Source organism: Theropithecus gelada, chromosome X, assembly GCF_003255815.1.
Source record: "Theropithecus gelada isolate Dixy chromosome X, Tgel_1.0, whole genome shotgun sequence".
NCBI lineage: Eukaryota > Metazoa > Chordata > Mammalia > Primates > Cercopithecidae > Theropithecus > Theropithecus gelada.
In genome coordinates, this window is record NC_037689.1 from 23,494,646 (window position 1) to 23,513,749 (window position 19,104).

The 19,104-nt window shown below is 50.6% G+C and overlaps 1 protein-coding gene across 1 annotated transcript in view; it reads left to right on the top strand.

Moving 5' to 3' along the window:
• Nucleotides 1-402: 402 nt before the first annotated feature.
• The window catches only part of ASMT (acetylserotonin O-methyltransferase), a 32,732-nt gene continuing 14,030 nt past the window's right edge, over nt 403-19,104 (top strand). The window contains exons 1-6 of the mRNA XM_025371827.1: nt 403-669; nt 7,471-7,645; nt 9,410-9,539; nt 11,050-11,118; nt 13,537-13,655; nt 15,109-15,249. Of these exons, the coding sequence (XP_025227612.1) occupies nt 601-669; nt 7,471-7,645; nt 9,410-9,539; nt 11,050-11,118; nt 13,537-13,655; nt 15,109-15,249 (703 nt within the window). The 5' untranslated portion in view covers nt 403-600. The remainder of the gene's footprint in view (nt 670-7,470; nt 7,646-9,409; nt 9,540-11,049; nt 11,119-13,536; nt 13,656-15,108; nt 15,250-19,104) is intronic.

A 19,104-nucleotide genomic window follows, 5' to 3' on the forward strand; every position in this document is an offset into this window, starting at 1 on the left:
TCTCTACTAAAAATACAAAAATTACCCAGGCGTGGTGGCGGGCACCTGTCGTCCCAGCTACTTGGGAGGCTGAGGCAGGAGAATCGCTTGAACCCGGGAGGTGGAGGTTGCAGCGAGCTGAGATTGCACCACTGCACTCCAGCCTGGGCGACAGAGCAACACTGCATCTCAACAAAAAAGGAAAAAAAAAAAAAGGGGTCTCAGTATGTTGCCCAGGCTGGCCCGCTGGCATCTTGATGTTGAACTTCCAGCGTCTAGATGTATGAGAGAACTGTTTTTTGAGGGGTGAGCGTATTGGTCTGGGATCAGTTCTACAGCTGATGACTCCACGGCTCAGGGGAGGCCTCAGGCAGACTATTTTAGGGCTGCGGAAGGGCCCGCGCAGAAAGCCGGGGAATTCCGACACGCTTTGTGATCCCCTAATAAGGTTAATGCGAGTTTCTAGAGTGATCTGTCTTTGTTTGAGTACTGGGCAGCCAGCAGGGAGATTCAGACAGCAGCCGTGAGCGGGTCCCTCCTTCCCAGCTTGCCAGCAGGCTCCGTGCTCCTAGAAGCAAACGCTCCAGAGGCTCCGGACGCCGCGGCTGGATTGGAGACGACATGGGTTCCTCAGGGGACGACGGCTATCGCCTCCTCAATGAGTACACCAACGGCTTCATGGTGTCCCAGGTAGGATACGCTCTGTGGGACAAGCAGGCGAGTAGACTTCCGTTCATCACACTCACGTTCCACTGTGGGGAGTGTCGATCGAGAAAAATGACGAGTCTCCATCGTTTCAGGAGGTTTATTTCCCACCGGGAGAGACGTGCACCTGCAACAAAGCCTCAGGAGGTCCTGAGGATGTGTGTCCAAGGTGGTCCGGGGGCAGCTTCATTTTACACATTTTAGGCAGACATGAGACATCAGTCAATATATGTGGGTACATTGGGCCGGGCACAGTGGCTCACGCCTGTCATCTCAGCATTTTGGGAGGCTGAGGCGGGCAGATCACGAGGTCAGGAGTTCGAGACCAGCCTGGCCAATATGGTGAAACCCCGTCTCTACTGAAAATACACACATTAGCTGGGCTTGGTGGTGCATGCCTGTAATCCCAGCTACTCGGGACGCTGAGGCAGGAGAATGGCTTGAACCCGGGAGGCGGAGCTTGCAGTGAGCCGAGATCGCACCACTGCACTCCAGCCTGGGCGACAGAGCGAGACTCTGTCTCAAAAAAAAAAAAAAAGAAAAGAAAAAACAGGAACAAAAAAAACACACACAAAACAAGAATGGTTAATGGTGAATTTTATGAATTTCACTTTAATGCAAACATAGAGATAAGTCAGAGATTTATTTTTTTATTTATTCTTTATTTTTTTTTAATTTTCAGACAGAGTCTTGCTCTGTCTCCCAGGCTGGAGTGCAGTGGTGTGATCTCGGCTCACTGCAGCCTCTGCCTCCCGGGTTCCAGCCATTCTCCTGCCTCAGCCTCCCGAGTAGCTGGGATGACAGGCGCCAGCCACCACGCCCGGCTAATTTTTTTATTTTTAATTTTTATTTATTTATTTATTTATTTTTCTGATATGGAATTTCACTCTTGTTGCCCAGGCTGGAATGCAGTGGTATGATCTCAGCTCACTGCGACCTCCACCTCCCGGGTTCAAGCAGTTCTGCCTCAGCCTCCCGAATAGCTGGGATTACAGGCACCTGCCACCACGCCCAGCTAATTTTTTTAATTTTTGGTACAGACGGGGTTTCACCATATGGACCGGGCTGGTCTCAAACTCCTGACCTCAGGTGATCCACCCGCCTCGGCCTCCCAAAGTGCTAGGATTACAGGCACCTGCCACCACGTCCCGCTAAGTTTTCTTTTCTTTTCTTTTTATTTTTTGAGACTGAGTCTCGCTGTGTCCCCCAGGCTGGAGCCCAGTGGCACAGTCTCAGCTCACTGCAAGCTCTGTCTCCCGGGTTCCCGCCATTCTCCTGCCTCAGCCTCCCGAGTAGCTGGGACCACAGGCGCCCGCCACCTCGCCCGGCTAGTTTTTTGTATTTTTAGTAGAGACGGGGTTTCACCGTGTTAGCCAGGCTGGTCTCGATCTCCTGACCTCGTGATCCGCCCGCCTCGGCCTCCCAAAGTGCTGGGATTACAGGCGTGAGCTGCAGCACCCGGCCTAATTTTTCTATTTTTTAGTAGAGATGGGGGGGTTTCACTATGTTGACCAGGCTGGGCTTGAACTCTTGACTTCAAGGGATCTGCCGGCCTCGGCCTCCCAAAGTGCTGGGACGACAGGCGTGAGCCGCTGCGCCCGGCGGGATGCGTTTTTTTTTTTAAAGCTTCCTCCCCGAATGGGTGTTCAGTGCGTTGGGTAACGGTATTAAACAGTACCGTGGTCTTGATGAGGTGAGCCCAGATGTTGAACAACTGCAGTTCCCAAAGATCTAAAGAGGCGATTGGAATGAAAGCATCCGTGGCTGACTTCATGGGCTGAGGGAATGGGCTTCTCTCATGCAATCGCCGTTTTTTTTTTTTCTTGAGTAAAACTGCAGTTTTGACAACACAAAACTCCACTGCTTCGTGGCTGAACAAGCCCTAGGCACAGAGATGCCTGCAGGTTAACTTCCGTGACAGCAACACCAAGATGATGGCTGCAGGCGGTGGCGATGAGGATACTGAAACCAGCAGATCTTGGCCGGGCACGGTGGCTCACGCCTGTCACCCCAGCACTTTGGGAGGCCGAGGCGGGAGGATCACCTGAGGTCAGGAGTTTGAGACCAGCCTGACCCACATGGTGAAACCCCGTCTCTACTAGAAATACAAAAATTAGCCAGGCATGGTGGCAGGTGCCTGTCATCCCAGCTACTCAGGAGGCTGAGGCAGGAGAATCGCTTGAACTCGGGAGGTGGAGGTTGCGGTGAGCCGAGATGATGCCACTGCGCTCCAGCCCGGACGACACAGTGAGACTCTGTCTCAAAACAAAAACAGAAACACCAGCAGCATTGTGCAAGGGGGTCATGTGCTGGTGGTATTTTGAGACGTCCGCAACAGCTCTCATGTGACATGAAAATATCTGTGGGTTCTCTGTCAGCAAGCCACAGGATTTTTTGGTTTTTTGTTATTGGTTTTTTTTTTTTTTTCCAGAGTTCCACTCTAGTTGCCCGGGCTGGAGTGCAGGGGCACGATCTTGGCTCACCGCAACCTCCGCCTCCCAGGTTTAAGCGATTCTGCTGCCTCAGCCTCCCTAGTAGCTGGGATGACAGGCACTACCCCACCATGCCCGGATAATTTTGTATTTTTAGTAGAGACGGGGATTCTCCATGTCGGTCAGGCTGGTCTCGAACTCCCAACCCCTCAGTTGATCCACCTCGGCCTCCAAAGTGCTAGGATGACAGGTGTGAGCCACCGCACCCGGCTCCCTCAGGCTCTTGTATCACGGCTGTGGTTTAATGTACGCTCATGGTTGGCGGGAATAGCCCATCTTAGGAAGAAGTAGTGAAAATCAGAGTGAAATCTCTTCTCGTTCCTTGTTTGTAGAGCCCCTGAATTTTATCCCTAGGCCCCCAAGGGTTGGAAATACCTATTCCCCAGCCACCCATACATGGAGCAGCCTCCCGGGTTCAAGCGATTCTCCTGCCTCAGCCTCCTGAGTACCTGGGATTACAGGTGCCTGCCACCAAGCCCAGCTAATTTGTTTTTTATTTTTATTTACTTTTCTGATATGGAGTTTCACTGTTGTTGCCCAGGCTGGAGTGCCATGGCACAATCTCAGCTCTCTGCAAGCTCTGTCTCCCAGGTTCAAGCAGTTCTCCTGCCTCAGCCTCCCAAGTAGCTGGGATTACAGGTGCCCACCACCACGCCCGGCTCATTTTTTGTATTTTTGGTAGAGACGGGGTTTCACCGTGTTAGCCAGGATGGTCTCGATCTCCTGACCTCAAGTGATCCGCCCACCTTGGCCTCTCAAAGTGCTAGGATGACAGGCACACGCCACCACGTCTGGCTAATTTTTCTATTTTTATTTTTATTTTTATTTTTTTTGAGACGGAGTCTCGCTCTGTCCCCCAGGCTGGAGTGCGGTGGCGCGATCTCGGCTCACCGCAAGCTCCGCCTCCTGGGTTCACGCCATTCTCCTGCCTCAGCCTCCCGAGTAGCTGGGACTACAGGCGCCCGCCGCCTCGCCCGGCTAATTTTTTGTATGCCGGCTCATTTTTTGTATTTTTGGTAGAGACGGGGTTTCACCGTGTTAGCCAGGCTGGTCTTGAACTCCTGACCTCGTGATCCACCCGCCTCGGCCTCCCAAAGTGCTGGGATGACAGGCGTGAGCCACCGCGTCTGGCTAACTTTTCTATTTTTCAGTAGAGGTGGGGTTTCTGTTACTGTCCCAGACAACAGTCACCTGCTCCCTTTGCCTCCTTTGACCCAGCCTGCTGGGGCTACTGACTGCTCATTCGAAGCCTGTCGCTGGTTCACAGGGGGTTTGCTGGCTCCGAAATCTTGGAAGAACAATCACTTTAGGGCACATGATACCATGTCATGGGAGCTGTCAGCAGTTGAACAGATCCAGAGTTAAGGCAGAGTTAATACCACCTTAAGAGGATCAAACTTAGTGCACCCTTAACAGAAACAATTAGCTAATGCAACTTTCATAGACCAAGAGTGAACACAGACATAAGAAGATAACATTGAGTATCCCCTTGGCTGGGTGCGGTGGCTCACGCGTGTCATCCCAGCACTTTGGGAGGCCGAGGCGGGTGGATCACAAGGTCAGGAGTTCGAGATCAGCCTGGCCAATATGGTGAAACCCCATCTCTACTAAAAATACAAAAATTACCTGGGCATGGTGGCAGGTGCCTCTAGTACCAGCTACTCAGGAGGCTGAGGCAGGAGAATCACTTGAACCCTGGGAGGTGGAGGTTGCAGTGAGCCGAGATCGTACCATTGCACTCCAGCCTGGCAGACAGACCCAGACCCAGTATCCTCAAAAAATAAAAAAAAAGTGAGGCCTACGGGGGGGATAGCATTAGGAGAAATACGTAATGTAAGTGACAGGTTGATGGGTGCAGCAGACCACCATGGCAGGTGTATAGCTACAGCAGACCACCATGGCAGGTGTATACCCACAGCAGACCACCATGGCAGGTGTATATCCACAGCAGACCACCATGGCAGGTGTATACCCACAGCAAACCACCATGGCAGGTGTATACCTACAGCAAACCACTATGGCAGGTGTATGCCTATAGCAGACCACCATGGCAGGTGTATACCCACAGCAGACCACCATGGCAGGTGTATACCTACAGCAAACCACCATGGCACATGTATACCAGTGTAACAAACCTGCACATTCTGTACATGTATCCCAGAACTTAAAGTATAATAATAATAATAATAATAATAAAACTTTTTGGGAGCAGAAAAAAAAAGATCAAGCTTAGTACACCCTTAACAGAAACAATTAGTTAATGCAACTTTCATAGACCAAGAGTGAATGTAGACATAAGAAGATAACATTTAACATACCCTTAAAAGAACAATTAATTCACCCATCCCCAACAGGAATGAATACAACTTTAATGAATAAAACAGAACACAATGCTAGTTTTAAAAGGTTAATACAACATTAAAGAAGAAGAATTCATATAGCTTTTTTGTTTTTTTTAAGACCGAGTCTCGCTCTGTCGCCCAGGCTGGAGTGCAGTGGTGCAATCTCAGCTCACTGCAACCTCCGCCTCCTGGGTTCATGCCATTCTCCTGCCTCAGCCTTCTGAACAGGTGGGATTACAGGCATGCACCACGCCTGGCTACTTTTTGTATTTTTAGTAGAGACAGGGTTTCCCTGTGTTGGCCAGGCTGGTCTCGAACACCTGACCTCAAGTGATCTGCCTGCCTCGGCCTCCCAAAGTGCTGGGATGACAGGTGTGAGCCATTGCGCCCGGCCTAATCTAGGTTTAATAGAAAAGGCGCTAATACAAGCTTAGTAGAATAAACTTGACGCAGACTTACTGTAACAAGCAGTCAATGCAACCTTAACCAAACAGGAATTAATAACAGCTTAACAAAAAAGGTAATACCACCTGAATAGAATACATCTTAATACAAGCTTCATAAGAACAAGAACTTGGCCGGGTGCAGGGGCTCAAGCCTGTCATCCCAGCACTTTGGGAGGCCGAGACAGGCAGATCACGAGGTCAGGAGATCGAGACCATCCTGGCTAACACGGTGAAACCCTGTCTCTACTAAAAAATACAAAAAATTAGCCGGGCGCGGTGGCGGGCGCCTGTAGTCCCAGCTACTCGGGAGGCTGAGGCAGGAGAATGGCGGGAACCCGGGAGGCGGAGCTTGCAGTGAGCTGAGATCCGGCCACTGCACTCCAGCCTGGGCAACAGAGCAAGACTCCGTCTCAAAAAAAAAAAAAAAAAAAGAACAAGAACTCATAAAACCTTAACAGAATAACCTAACACACCCTTAATAGAGTAATTAATTAATACAAATAAAACAGGAGCTAAGACAACCTTAATATAATTAACAGAATAACAACCATAAAAACTTAACGAAACAAGTTAACACAATCTTAATAGAATTATTATTAATCCAACCTTAACAGAATAAAACTTTCTCTACCCTTAACAGAAAAAATTAGTTAATACAAAGTTATTAGAACAAGAGCTGCTGGATGCAGTGGCTCACGTCTGTCATCCCAGCAGTTTGGGAGGTCGAGGCAGGTGGATCACTTGAGGTCAGGAGATCGAGACCAGCCTGGCCAACATGGAGAAACCCTGTCTCTACTAAAAATACAAAACTTAGCTGGGCATGGTGGTGCCTGCCTGTCATCCCATCTACTCGGGACGGGGAGGCAGGAGAATCACTTGAACCCAGGAGGCAGAGGTTGCAGTGAGCTGAGATCGCGCCACTGCACTCCAGCCTGGACAACAGAGCGAGACTGTCTCAAAAAGAGAGAGAGAGGACCATGCGTGGTGGCTCATGCCTGTCTTCCCAGCACTTTGGGAGGCTGAGGAGGGCGGGTCACTTGAGGTCAGGAGGTCCAGACCGGCCTGGCTAACATGGTGAAACCCCGTCTTTACTAAAAATATAAAAATTAGCCAGGGATGGTGGCGTAGGCCTGTCATCCCAGCTACTCGGGAGACTGAGGCAGGAGAATCGCTTGAACCCGGGAGGCGGAGGTTCGGGTGAGCCGAGATCGTGCCCCTGCACTCCAGCCTGGGCGATGCAGTGGGACGTCATCTCAAAATACATACATAAATTAACATAAATAAATAAATAAATAAATAAATAAATAAATAAAGATGCCTGTTTTCCATAGTGGTGCAACCTCATTTGACTCCGTCTCAAAAAAAGAAAGAAAGAAAGAAATGAATCAAAATGTAAATAAAACAATGCGTTCCGCCCCAGCCTGGCGTGCTATGGGGTGTTTCTGTGGCCATGGGTTCCCAGGGTCAGGCTGAGCGCTGACCTCTTATTTCTGCTCCTCCTCTGAGGTTCTCTTCGCCGCTTGCGAGCTGGGGGTGTTCGACCTTCTCGCCGAGGCCCCAGGGCCCCTGGACGTGGCAGCAGTGGCTGCAGGTGTGGAGGCCAGCGCCCACGGGACAGAGCTCCTGCTGGACACCTGTGTGTCCCTGAAGCTGTTGAAAGTGGAGACGAGGGCAGGAAAAGGTGAGGACACGGGTGTTTTGAAGGAGGCATTTTAAGCGGGCCACCCCCTGCAGCCCATGTGTTCTGTGCAAAGCCAGACCGTCTCCATCCCGGCTAACACCGCGAAACCCCATTTCTACTAAAAAAAATACAAAACATTAGCCGGGCGTGGTGACGGGCACCTGTCTTCTCAGCTACTGGGGAGGCTGAGGCAGGAGAACGGCGTGAACCCGGGAGGCAGAGGTTGCAGTGAGCCGAGATCGCACCCCTGCACTCCAGCCTGGGTGACAGAGCGAGATTCTGTCTGTATTTGCAGGTTTGGGGGTTCATGTGGTTTGTGTCGTAGCTACCGAGGTCTGCCCTGGGGACGTCAAAGCTACCAGAGTGCGAGGCCCAGGCTGGGGGATTCCTTGAGCCCAGGAGTTCGAGAGCAGCCTGGGCCACGTCGCAAGACCCCGTTTCTAAAAAAGACAGAAAAATTAACTGGGAGAGGTGGTATACACCTGTGGTCCCAGCTATTCGGAAAGCTGAGACAGAAGAATTGCTTGAACCTGAGAGGCAGAGGTTGCGGTGAGCCTGGGCAACTGAGCAAGACTGCATCTCAAAATAATAATAATAATAATAATAATAATAATAATAATACAAAAATGAACAGGGAGTCGTGGTACATGCCTGTGGTCCCAGCTACTCAGGAGGCTGAGGCAGGAGGACTGCTTGAGCCTAAGAGTTCGAGGCTTCAGTGAGCTATGGTCGCACCGCTACACTCCAGCCTGGGCAGCAGAGCAAGGTCCTGCGTCAAAACAAAACAAAACAGAACAAAAAACAAAGCCACATACACACCCACAAAACAGCCAGAGACATTATGTGAATTATGGGGTTTCTTTCTTTTTTTTTTTTTTTTTTTTTGTGACGGAGTTTCACTCCGTCGCCAGGCTGGCATGCAGTGGTGAGATCTTGGCTCCCTGTAACCTCTGCCTCCCCGGTTCAAGCGATTCCCCTGCCCCAGCCTCCTGAGTAGCTGGGATTACAGGCATGAGCCACCACACCCGGCTAATTTTTGTATTTTTAGTAGAGACGGGGTTTCGCCATGTTGGCCAGGCTGGTGTCAAAGTCCTGATCTCAGGTGATCCACCTGCCTCGGCCTCCCAAACTGCTGGGATTACAGGAGTGAGCCACCATGCCCGGCCCTCTCGCTCTGTTTTTGAGACAGAGTCTCGCTCTGTTGCCCAGGCTGGACTGCAGCGGTGCAATCTCGGCTCACTGCAACCTCCGCCTCCCGGGTTCAAGCAATTCTCCTGCCTCAGCCTCCCCAGTAGCTGGGATTACAGGCGCCCGCTACCTGGCCAGGCTGGTTTTTGTATTTTTAGTAGAGACAGGATTTTGCCCTGTTGGCCAGGCTGGTCTCAAACTCCTGACCTCAGGTGATCCACCTGCCTCGGCCTCCCAAAGTGCTGGGATGACAGGCATGAGCCACCGTGCCCGGCCTCAAGACGTTATTTTAGACACTGGGGAAATGTAATGTGTGTTTCCTCTCATGGTTCAACTGTGTTTGTACTTCCTCCACCCAAAACTCCCGATGGGATTTGTCCCAACCGAACCCGACGGGGGTGCCACAGCTGCCCCAGGTCACCTTTGTGCCTTCCACAGAAGGCCCAGCTGTGCGGGTGTTGGCACTTGCAGGCAGGAATCATGTGGAAATCACCATGTTGGTGACCTGGGGAGCGTCCTGCTGGCAGGGACTTGGAATCTCACTGCTTTTTCCCTGTTCTTTTTTGTGTGTTTCAGCTTTCTATCAAAACACAGAGCTGTCCAGTGCCTACCTGACCAGGGTCAGCCCGACCTCACAATGCAACCTGCTAAAGTACATGGGCAGGACCAGCTATGGGTGCTGGGGCCACCTGGCAGATGCTGTGAGGTGGGGGCTGCATCCAGGTGGTACCCCCGGGGGGCTGGTGAAGGGGCGTTGGAGGAGGTGAAAGGGAAAGTTTCTTTTTTTTTTTTTTGAGACGGAGTCTCGCTCTGTCACCGAGGCTGGAGTGCAGTGGTGCGATCTCGGCTCACTGCAACCTCCGCCTCCCGGGTTCAAGCCATTCTCCTGCCTCAGCCTCCCGAGTAGCTGGGACTACAGGTGCCCGCCACCGCGTCCAGCTAGAGACGGGGTTTCGCCATGTTAGCCAGGATGGTCTCGATCTCCTGACCTCCGGTGATCTGCCCGCCTCAGCCTCCCAAAGTGCTGGGATTATAGGCATGAGACACCGCACCCAGCCTTTTTAAAAAAAAAAAAAAAAAAATTATTTATTTATTTATTTTTTGAATGGAGTCTCGCTCTGTCGACCAGTCTGGAGTGCAGTGGCACCATCTCACCTCACCCAGCCTGAAATGGCAGATTTCTTGCAGAACCAAACATTGAATTGCTAGAGTTGCTTACCCAGAGCAGACGGTAGAAATCACCTGGTATAGCCGGGTGTGGTGGCTCACGCCTGTCATCCCAGCACTTTGGGAGGCCGAGGTGGGCAGATCACTTGAGGTCAGGAGTTCAAGACCAGCCTGGCCAACACAGTGAAACTTCCGTCTCTACTAAAAATACAAAAAATTAGCCAGGTGTGGTGGCGGGCACCTATAGTCCCAGCTACTCGGGAGGCTGAGGCGGGAGAATCGCTTGAACCCGGGAGTCGGAGATTGCAGTGAGCCGAGATAGTGCCATAGAATTCCAGCCTGAGCAACAGAGCGAGACTCCATCTCATAAAATAAGATAAGGCCGGGCACGGTGGCTCACACCTGTAATCCCAGCACTTTGGGAGGCCAAGACGGGCGGATCAAGAGGTCAGGAGTTCAAGGCCAGCCTGACCAACATGATGAAACCCCGTCTCTACAAAAATACAAAAATTAGCCGGGCGTGGTGGCGGGCGCCTGTAGTGCCAGCTACTCGGGAGGCTGAGGCAGGAGAATGGCATGAACCTGGGAGGCAGAGGTTGCAGTGAGCCAAGATCATGCCATTGCACTCCAGCCTGGGCGACTGAGATGAGATGAGATGAGATGAGATGATGAGATGAGATGAGGAGATGAGACAAGATGAGATGAGATGAGATGAGATGATGAGATGAGATGAGATGAGATGATGAGGTGAGGTGAGGTGAGGTGAGATGAGATGAGATGAGATGAGATGATGAGATGAGATGAGATGAGATGATGAGGTGAGGTGAGGTGAGATGATGAGATGAGATGATGAGATGAGATGATGAGATGAGATGATGAGATGAGATGAGATGAGATGATGAGATGAGATGATGAGATGAGATGAGATGAGATGAGATGATGAGATGATGAGATGAGATGAGATGATGAGATGAGATGATGAGATGATGAGATGAGATGAGATGATGAGATGAGATGAGGTAGTTAAACAGCAGCCTTCCCTCTCTTAGAGAAGGAAAGAACCAGTACCTGCAGACGTTTGGCGTTCCCGCTGAAGACCTTTTTACAGCCATCTACAGGTAACACCCATCACTTTGAAACCAACAACTCAGATAAGATTGTGTTTATTTCTAAAGGACTTAGGAGACCCAATCAATGTACTCAAACGGGATAACCCAGGAGGAAGTCACCATTTAATTTAAAATAACACCCCCCACCCCCACTACCATCCCAGATTCTGATGTTCGAATGGATCCAGTTCCTGAGTGGGTGCAACTTGACCCTTCCTTCCAAAGGACTACTCACAAACTCAGTGTTTATGTAGAACATGGAGGCACCAGCCAGGTGTGGTGGCTCACGCCTGTCATCTCAGCACTTTGGGAGGCCGAGGCAGGCGGATCACCTGAGGTCAGGAGTTCGAGACCAGCCTGGCCAACACGGTGAAACCCCATCTCTACTAAAAATACAAAAGTTAACCGGGTGTGGTGGTGCACACCTGTAATCCCAGCTACTCGGGAGGCTGAGGCAGGAGAACCGCTTGAACCTGGGAGATGGAGGTTGCAGTGAGCTGAGATCACGCCACTGCACTCCAGCCTGGGCGACAAGAGTGAAACTCCATCTCAGAAAAAAGAAAAAAGAAAAGAAAAGAAAGAAAATAGAGGCCCAGTTTTTGATTTGGTCAGAGGTGAAGGTGAGGCCAGGTGAGACCCCAGTTCTTCACTTTGCTTTGTGGACGTGGACACAGCTTTGGCCTTTGCCTGAAGCTCTTACCTGGAATTCCAAGGTGGAGGTGGATTGATGGGCCGGTCCAGGGTTCCAGCTGAGGCATGGAATAGAGAAGCGTATGAAGGACAAGGGGATGCCTGAGGGGTTTGCCTGCCCCCCAGCCTCTCCTCTCCTCCCCTCCTCTCCCCTCTATTCCCCTCCCCTCTCCTCTCCTTCCATCCTGTTCCCTCTCTTTCTCTTCTGTCCTCCTCTCTTTCTCTCCTTTTCCTTCTCTCCTCTCTTTTTCTCTCCACCTCCCCCTCCTCTCTCCCATCTTCCCTCTCTTGTCTCCTCTCCCTTCTCTCTTCTTCACTCTCTTCTTTCCTCTCCTCTCCTTTTCCCTCCCATCCCCTTTCATCCTCTTTCTCTTCTTTTCCTCTTCCTTTCTCCTCTCTTTCCTCCTTTCTTTCTCTTCCCTTCTCTCCTCTCTTTTCATTTCTACCTCTCCCGTCCCCTCCCTTCGCCTGCCTCTCTCATTCTCCTCTCCCGTCTTCTCCTTTCTCTCGTCTTCCGTTTTCATGCCCCATATTTCCCCTCCTTTTTCCCTCCTCTCTTCTCCTTTCAGTCTTTCTTTCTTTCTTTCTTTGTTTTCCTTGTTTCTTTTTTTTCCTTCCTACCTTCTTTCCTTTCTCCCTTCCTCCCACCTTGTCTCTTTCCTTCCTCCCTTCCCGCCCTCCCACCCTCTCTACTTCCCTCCCTCACTTCCTTCCTTCCCTCCTTCCCTTATTCCTTCCTTCCTTCCCTCCCACCCACCCTCTCTCCTTTCCTCCCTCCCTCACCCATTTCTTTCTTTTCCTTCCTTCCTTCCTTCCTTCCTTCCTTCCTTCTTTCCTTCCCTCCTTCCTTCCTCCTTTCCTTTCTTTTTTCTTTTCTTTCCTTCTCTCTCTTTCTTTCTTTCTTTCTCTCCTTTCCTTTCTTCTTTCCTTTTTTCTTTTTCTCCTTCTTCCTTCCTTTCTTCATCTATATGTGAATGTATGTATACATGTGTACGTATATGTGTATATATGTATCTGTTTAGTGGGCACAAGTCCCCGTCTCTTCCATGCTCACATGTTGCGGTGTGGAGCCTGGGCTTTTAGTGTGGTCATCACCTGAATAGTGACCCCAGTACCTAAGAGGCAGTTTTGCAGCCCTCATTACTCTGAGGCAAACCCCCACAGCAGGCTCTTTAGAGAGGACAGGAGGAGAGGGGGAGCTTGCAACACATGAGCTCTGTCCGCCTCTGTGTCCACCTGTCCTTCTTGGCTCCATCTCACCTCCCTCCCTTACTAGTTCCTGCCTTTTCTCTAGCCTCTTCCCCCACCACCTGAATTCCCACCTTCTGGGGCCCCTGTCCCAGGATATGTGGACCCCCCCCTTCCTGGATTTGTCCTCTGGAGCTGAGCTTTGTGGGTGGGGGGACATATTATCGACTTTCCCCTTAGAAAACATCTAAACTCCTCTTCGGATAGAAATCCCTTCCCATCGAGCGGGGAAATCCCTTCCCATCCAGAGAACAATGATCCGTTCTGACTCCACCCCGGGTTTCCCAGAGCTGCGTACCCTTTGGTGGCCGAGCTCTTTGTCTTTGGTTCCCCCATCCCAAATGACTTCGTGTTCCATTTCACACATACGAAGCTCTCAGGTGCACCTGTAGGGTACGGCTGTGTTCTCAGCAGGGGGTTATGTACGCCCTTGCTCTGGACGCTTGCCCAGATCTTCACCGTCTTCACGAGCGTGGCTTTGCACGCCAGGTCTGAGGGCGAGCGGCTGCAGTTCATGCAAGCTCTGCAGGAGGTCTGGAGCGTCAACGGGAGAAGCGTGCTCACCGCCTTTGACCTTTCGGGGTTCCCACTTATGTGCGACCTCGGTGGTAGGTACCCCCCCGCCCCCAAAACCTCAGAGCTGTGTCTCCTGTTCTCTGTAGGGAGTGTGTTAGCAATGTCTTTTTTTTTTTTTGAGATGGAGTCTTGCTCTATCACCCAGGCTGGAGTGCAGTGGGACAATCTCAGCTCGCTGCAACCTCCGCTTCCCGGGTTCAAGCAATTCTCCCACCTCAGCCTCCAGAGTAGCTGGGACTACAGGTGCAAGCTGCCACACCCGGCTAATTTTTTGTATTTTTAGTAGAGACAGGGTTTCACCGTGTTGGTCTCGATCTCTTGACCTCGTGATCTGCCCGCCTCGGCCTCCCAAAGTGCTGGGATGACAGGTGTGAGCCACCGCGCCCGGCCTAACAATGGCTTTTATTTTCTGCATTCTGATGCTTTGACATGTACGAGATTTCTGGTCTTGGAGGAATCATTCCTCCCAGCACTGGGTACTTCCTAGAGTCAGCAAACATCTCCGCCGCAAGCACGCTTTTCTTTTATTTCTATTTTAATTTTTTTTAAAGATGTAATCTTGCTCTATTGCCCAGGCTGGAGTACAGTGGTGCGATCTCGGTTCGTTGCAACCTCCGCCTCCCAGGTCAAGCAATTCTCCCGCCCCAGCCTCCTGAGTAGCTGGGATTACAGGTGCCCGCCACTATGCCAGGCTAATTTTTGGATTTTTAAAATAAAGACGGGGTTTTGCCATGTTGGCCAGGCTAGTCTGTATCTCTTGACCTCGTGATCCACCCGCCTCGGCCTCCCAAACTGCTGGGATGACAGGCGTGAGCCACCGTGCCCAGCCCCTATATTTTATTTTATTTTTTAGATGTAATCTTGCTCTATTGCCCTGGCTGGAGTACAGTGGTGCGATCTCGGCTCACTGCAACCTCCGCCTCCCGGGTCCAAGCGATTCTCCTGCCTCAGCCTCCCGGGTAGCTGGGATTACAGGTGCCCGCCACTATGCCAGGCTAATTTTTGGATTTTTTAATAGAGACAGGGTTTTGCTATGTTGGCTGGGCTGCTCTGTATCTCTTGACCTCGTGATCCACCTGCCTTGGCCTCCCAAAGTGCTGGGATGACAGGCTTGAGCAACCATGCCTGGCCCCTATATTTTATTTTATTTTTTTAGATGTAATCTTGCTCTATCGCCCAGGCTGGAGTGCAGTGGTGTGGTCTCAGCTCACTGCAACCTCCGCCTCCCGGATTCAAGCGATTCTCCTGCCTCAGCCTCCCGGGTAGCTGGGATTACAGGCACCTGCCACCACGGCAGGCTAATTTTTGTATTTTTCTGATAGACACGGAGTTTTGCCATGTTGGCCGGGCTGGTGTCGAAGACCAGACACGGTGGAAGGACCCAAGTTCCTGGGTTGAACCCTTCATGGGTCCACGGTGCGTGGAGGGCGAGTGACGTCTCCCCGGTTCATCTCTGGGGGCCAGACACGCTTTGTCCTCTTCCAGGTGGCCCTGGAGCTCTGGCGAAGGAATGCCTGTGTCTGTATCCTGGTTGTAAGGTCACCGTTTTCGACGTCCCAGAGGTGGTGCGGACGGCAAAGCAGCACTTCTCGTTCTCGGAGGAGGAACAGATTCACTTCCAGGAAGGTGTGTTGGAGTCTGTCGGGGAAGCAGAGACCTGTCTCATGGCTTCTCCGAGCGGGGGTTGTGGCTGGACGCTTCTGGGACATGATGAAGATGTCATGCGATTTTTTTTTTTTTTTTTTTTTTTGAGACGGAGTCTCGCTCTGTCGCCCAGGCTGGAGTGCAGTGGCCGGATGTCAGCTCACTGCAAGCTCCGCCTCCCGGGTTCACGCCATTCTCCTGCCTCAGCCTCCCGAGTAGCTGGGACTACAGGCGCCCGCCGCCTCGCCCGGCTAGTTTTTTGTATTTTTTAGTAGAGACGGGGTTTCACCGTGTTAGCCAGGATGGTCTCGATCTCCTGACCTCGTGATCCGCCCGTCTCGGCCTCCCAAAGTGCTGGGATGACAGGCTTGAGCCACCGCGCCCGGCCAGGAGAATCCTTTATTTTCTTTATTTTCTTCTTGCTCCCAATAACACCCTCAACTCCACACTGTCTGTTACTCATGATGGATGGAAAGCTGTGTGTAGGTATACAGCTTTCTTACAATTATTATTATTATTATATTATTATTTGATACAGAGTCTTGCTCTGTCACTCAGGCTGGAGTGCAGTGGTGCAATCTCAGCTCACTGCAACCTCCACCTCCCGGGTTCACGCGATTCTCCTGCCTCAGCCTCCCGAGTAGCTGGGACTACAGGCGCCCGCCACCACGCCTGGCTAATTTTTGTATTTTTAGTAGAGACACCAACATGGTTTCTCCATGTTGCCCAGGCTGGTCTCGAACTCCCGACCTCAGGTGATCCGCCCACCTCGGCCTCCCGAAGTGCTGGGATTACAGGCTGGAGTGCAGTGGTGCAATCTCGGCTCACTGCAACCTCCACCTCCCGGCTTCAAGCGATTTTCCTGCCTCAGCCTCCCAAGTACCTGGGATTACAGGCACCTGCCACCACGCCCGGCTAGTTTTGTATTTTTAGTACAAACGGGGCTTCACCATGATGGCCAGGCTGGTCTTGAACTCGCAACCTCAGGTGATCCACCCACCTCGGCCTCCCAAAGTGCTGGGATGACAGGTGTGAGCCACCGCGCCCAACCAGGTGAGTTTTTTAGTGGTGAATTCTGAGATTTTGTTACACCCACTGTTCTTAAAAAATTATTTTATTTTATTTATTTATTTGTGAGACAAAGTTTGCATCTGTTTCCCAAGCTGGAGTATAGTGGCACCATCTTGGCTCTCTGCACCCACCACCTCCCCAGTTCAAGCAATTCTCCTGCCTCAGCCTCCTGAGTAGCTGGGATGACGGTGCCGGCTACCACACCTGACTAAATTTTGTACTTTTTAGTACAGATGGGATTTCATCATGTTGGACAGGCTGGTCTCAAACTCCTGACCTCGGGCGATCTGCCCGCCTCAGCATCCGAAAGTGCTGGGATGACAGGCGTGAACCATCGTGCCTGACTTTTCTTTTTCTTTTCTTTTTTTTTTTTTTTTTGAGAGTCTTTTATCCCTCACCCACCTCCCACATTTCACCCTGAGTCCCCGAAATTCTTTGTCTCATTTGTATGTGTTTTCATCTTCGTATCTTAGCTCCCACTTGTAAGTGAAAACATCCAATATTTTTTTTTTCATTCCTGAGTTCCTTCATGTAAAACGGTGGCCTCCAGCTCCATCCAAGTTACTGCGAAGGCATTATTTCTTTCTGTTTTATTCCATGGAGAAAACACCACATCGAACTAGCTTGGTCACGAGAGGCTGAGATGAGACCTGAAGGATGAGAAGAACCTGGTTTATGTGAAAGAAGCAGCATATGCTGGCCGGGCGCGGTGGCTCACGCCTGTCTTCCCAGCACTTTGGGAGGCCGAGGCGGGCGGATCACAAGGTCAAGAGATCGAGACCATCCTGGCTGACACGGTGAAACCCCGTCTCTACTAAAACTACAAAAATTAGCTGGGTAGGGTGGCGTGCACCTGTCGTCCCAGCTACTTGAGGCTGAGGTAGGAGAATCGCTTGAACTGGGAGGCAGAGGTTGCAGTGAGCCGAGATCCTGCCAGTGCCCTGCAGCCTGGGTGACAGAGTGACAGGCCATCCTAAGAAAAAAAAAAAAAAAAAGCCTTGTTTTAGGAGCAGTCAGCTCATGCCAAGGTCCTGAGTTGGATGAAGAAGGCTTTAAGATTGTAATAGACAATTACAGCGTCTATTGTCCTGTTTTCATGCTACTTTCTCAGATTGTTAAGGTCCAGGCCCGGTGTGGCGGCTCACGCCTGTCATCCCAGCACTTTGGGAGGCCGAGGCAGGTGGATCATGAGGTCGGGAGATCGAGACCATCCTGGCTAACACGGTGAAACTCCGTCTCTGCTAAAAATTAAAAAAGAAAATTAGCCAGGCGAGGTGGCGGGCACCTGTAGTCCCAGCTACTGTGGAGGCTGAGGCAGGAGAATGGCGTGAACCCGGGAGGCGGAGCTTGCAGTGAGCTGAGATCCGGCCTCTGCACTCCAGCCTGGGCCACAGTGTGAGACTGTGTCTCAAAAAAAAAAAAAAAAAAGAGGTAAGGCCCAGGGCAGTGACCCCTGCTTGTCATCCCAGCAGTTTGGAAGGCTGACGTGGGTGGATCACTTAAGCCCAGAAGTTTACCATCAGCCTGGGTAACATGGTGAGACCCTGTCTCTACAAAAAAAAAAACAAAAAACAAAAATTAGCCAGGTGTAGCCGTGCACAGCTGTGGCCCCAGCTGTTCCTGAGGTTGAAGTGGGAGGATTGCCTGAGCGTGGCAGGTGGAGGCTGCAGTGAGCCATGATCGTGCCACTGCACTCCAGCCTGGGCGACAGAGCGAGACTTTATCTCAAAAATAAAAAAATTTAAAAAATGAAAGAGTTTGTAGCAAGACTTGTTGGTTGGATAGGACCTGAGAGAAAATGGTTTTTTTTGTTCATGGTTTTGCAACCCGAACAACTGTTAGGATACCTTATGGTTTACTGGGAAGCACCCAGGGTTGGAATCTGGAAGCTGCACGTGAGTTCCATTTACCATGAGACCCCAGGCAAACTGCCTGCCTTCTGTGACACATAGTCATATTGTTTCTCCTTCCTTCCTTCCTTCCTTCCTTCCTTCCTTCCTTCCTTCCTTCCTTCCTTCCTTCCTTCCTTTTCTTTTCTTTTCTTTTCTTTCTCTTCTTTCTTTCTCTCTCTCTCCCTCCTTCCTTCCTTTCGCTTTCTTTCTTTTCTTTCTTTCTCTTCTTTCTTTCTCTCTGTCTCTCTCCTTCTTTCCTTCTTTCCTTCCTTTCTCTCTCTCTCTCTTTCCTTCCTTCCTTCCTTCTTTCTCTTTCTTTCTTTCTTTCCTTCTTTTTCTTTCTTTCTTTCTTTCTTTCTTTCTTTCTTTCTTTCTCTCTTTCTTTCTTTCCTTCTTTCTCTCTTTCTTTCTTTCCTCTCTTTCTCTCTTTCTTTCTTTCCTCTCTTTCTCTTTCTTTCTTTCTTTCTCTCTCTTTCTCTCTCTCTTTCTTTCTCTCTCTCTCTTTCTCTCTTTCTCTCTTTCTTTCTTTCTTCCTTTCTTTCTCTCTCTCTCTCTCTTTCTTTCTTTTCTTTCTTTCTTTCTCTTTCTTTCTTTCTTTCTTTCTTTCTTTCTTTCTTTCTTTCTTTCTTTCTTTCTTTCTTTCTTTTCTTTCTTTTCTTTCTTTCTTTCCCTTCCTTTCTTTTTCTTGACTGAGTTTCGCTCTCGTCGCCCAGGCTGGAGTGCAATGGCGGGATTTTGGCTGACTGCAAACTCTGCCTCCCAGGTTCAAGAGATTCTCCTGCCTCAGCCTCCCGAGTAGCTGGGATTACAGACACGTGCCACCATATCCAGCTAATTTTTTTTTTTTTTTTTTTTTTGAGACGGAGTCTTGCTC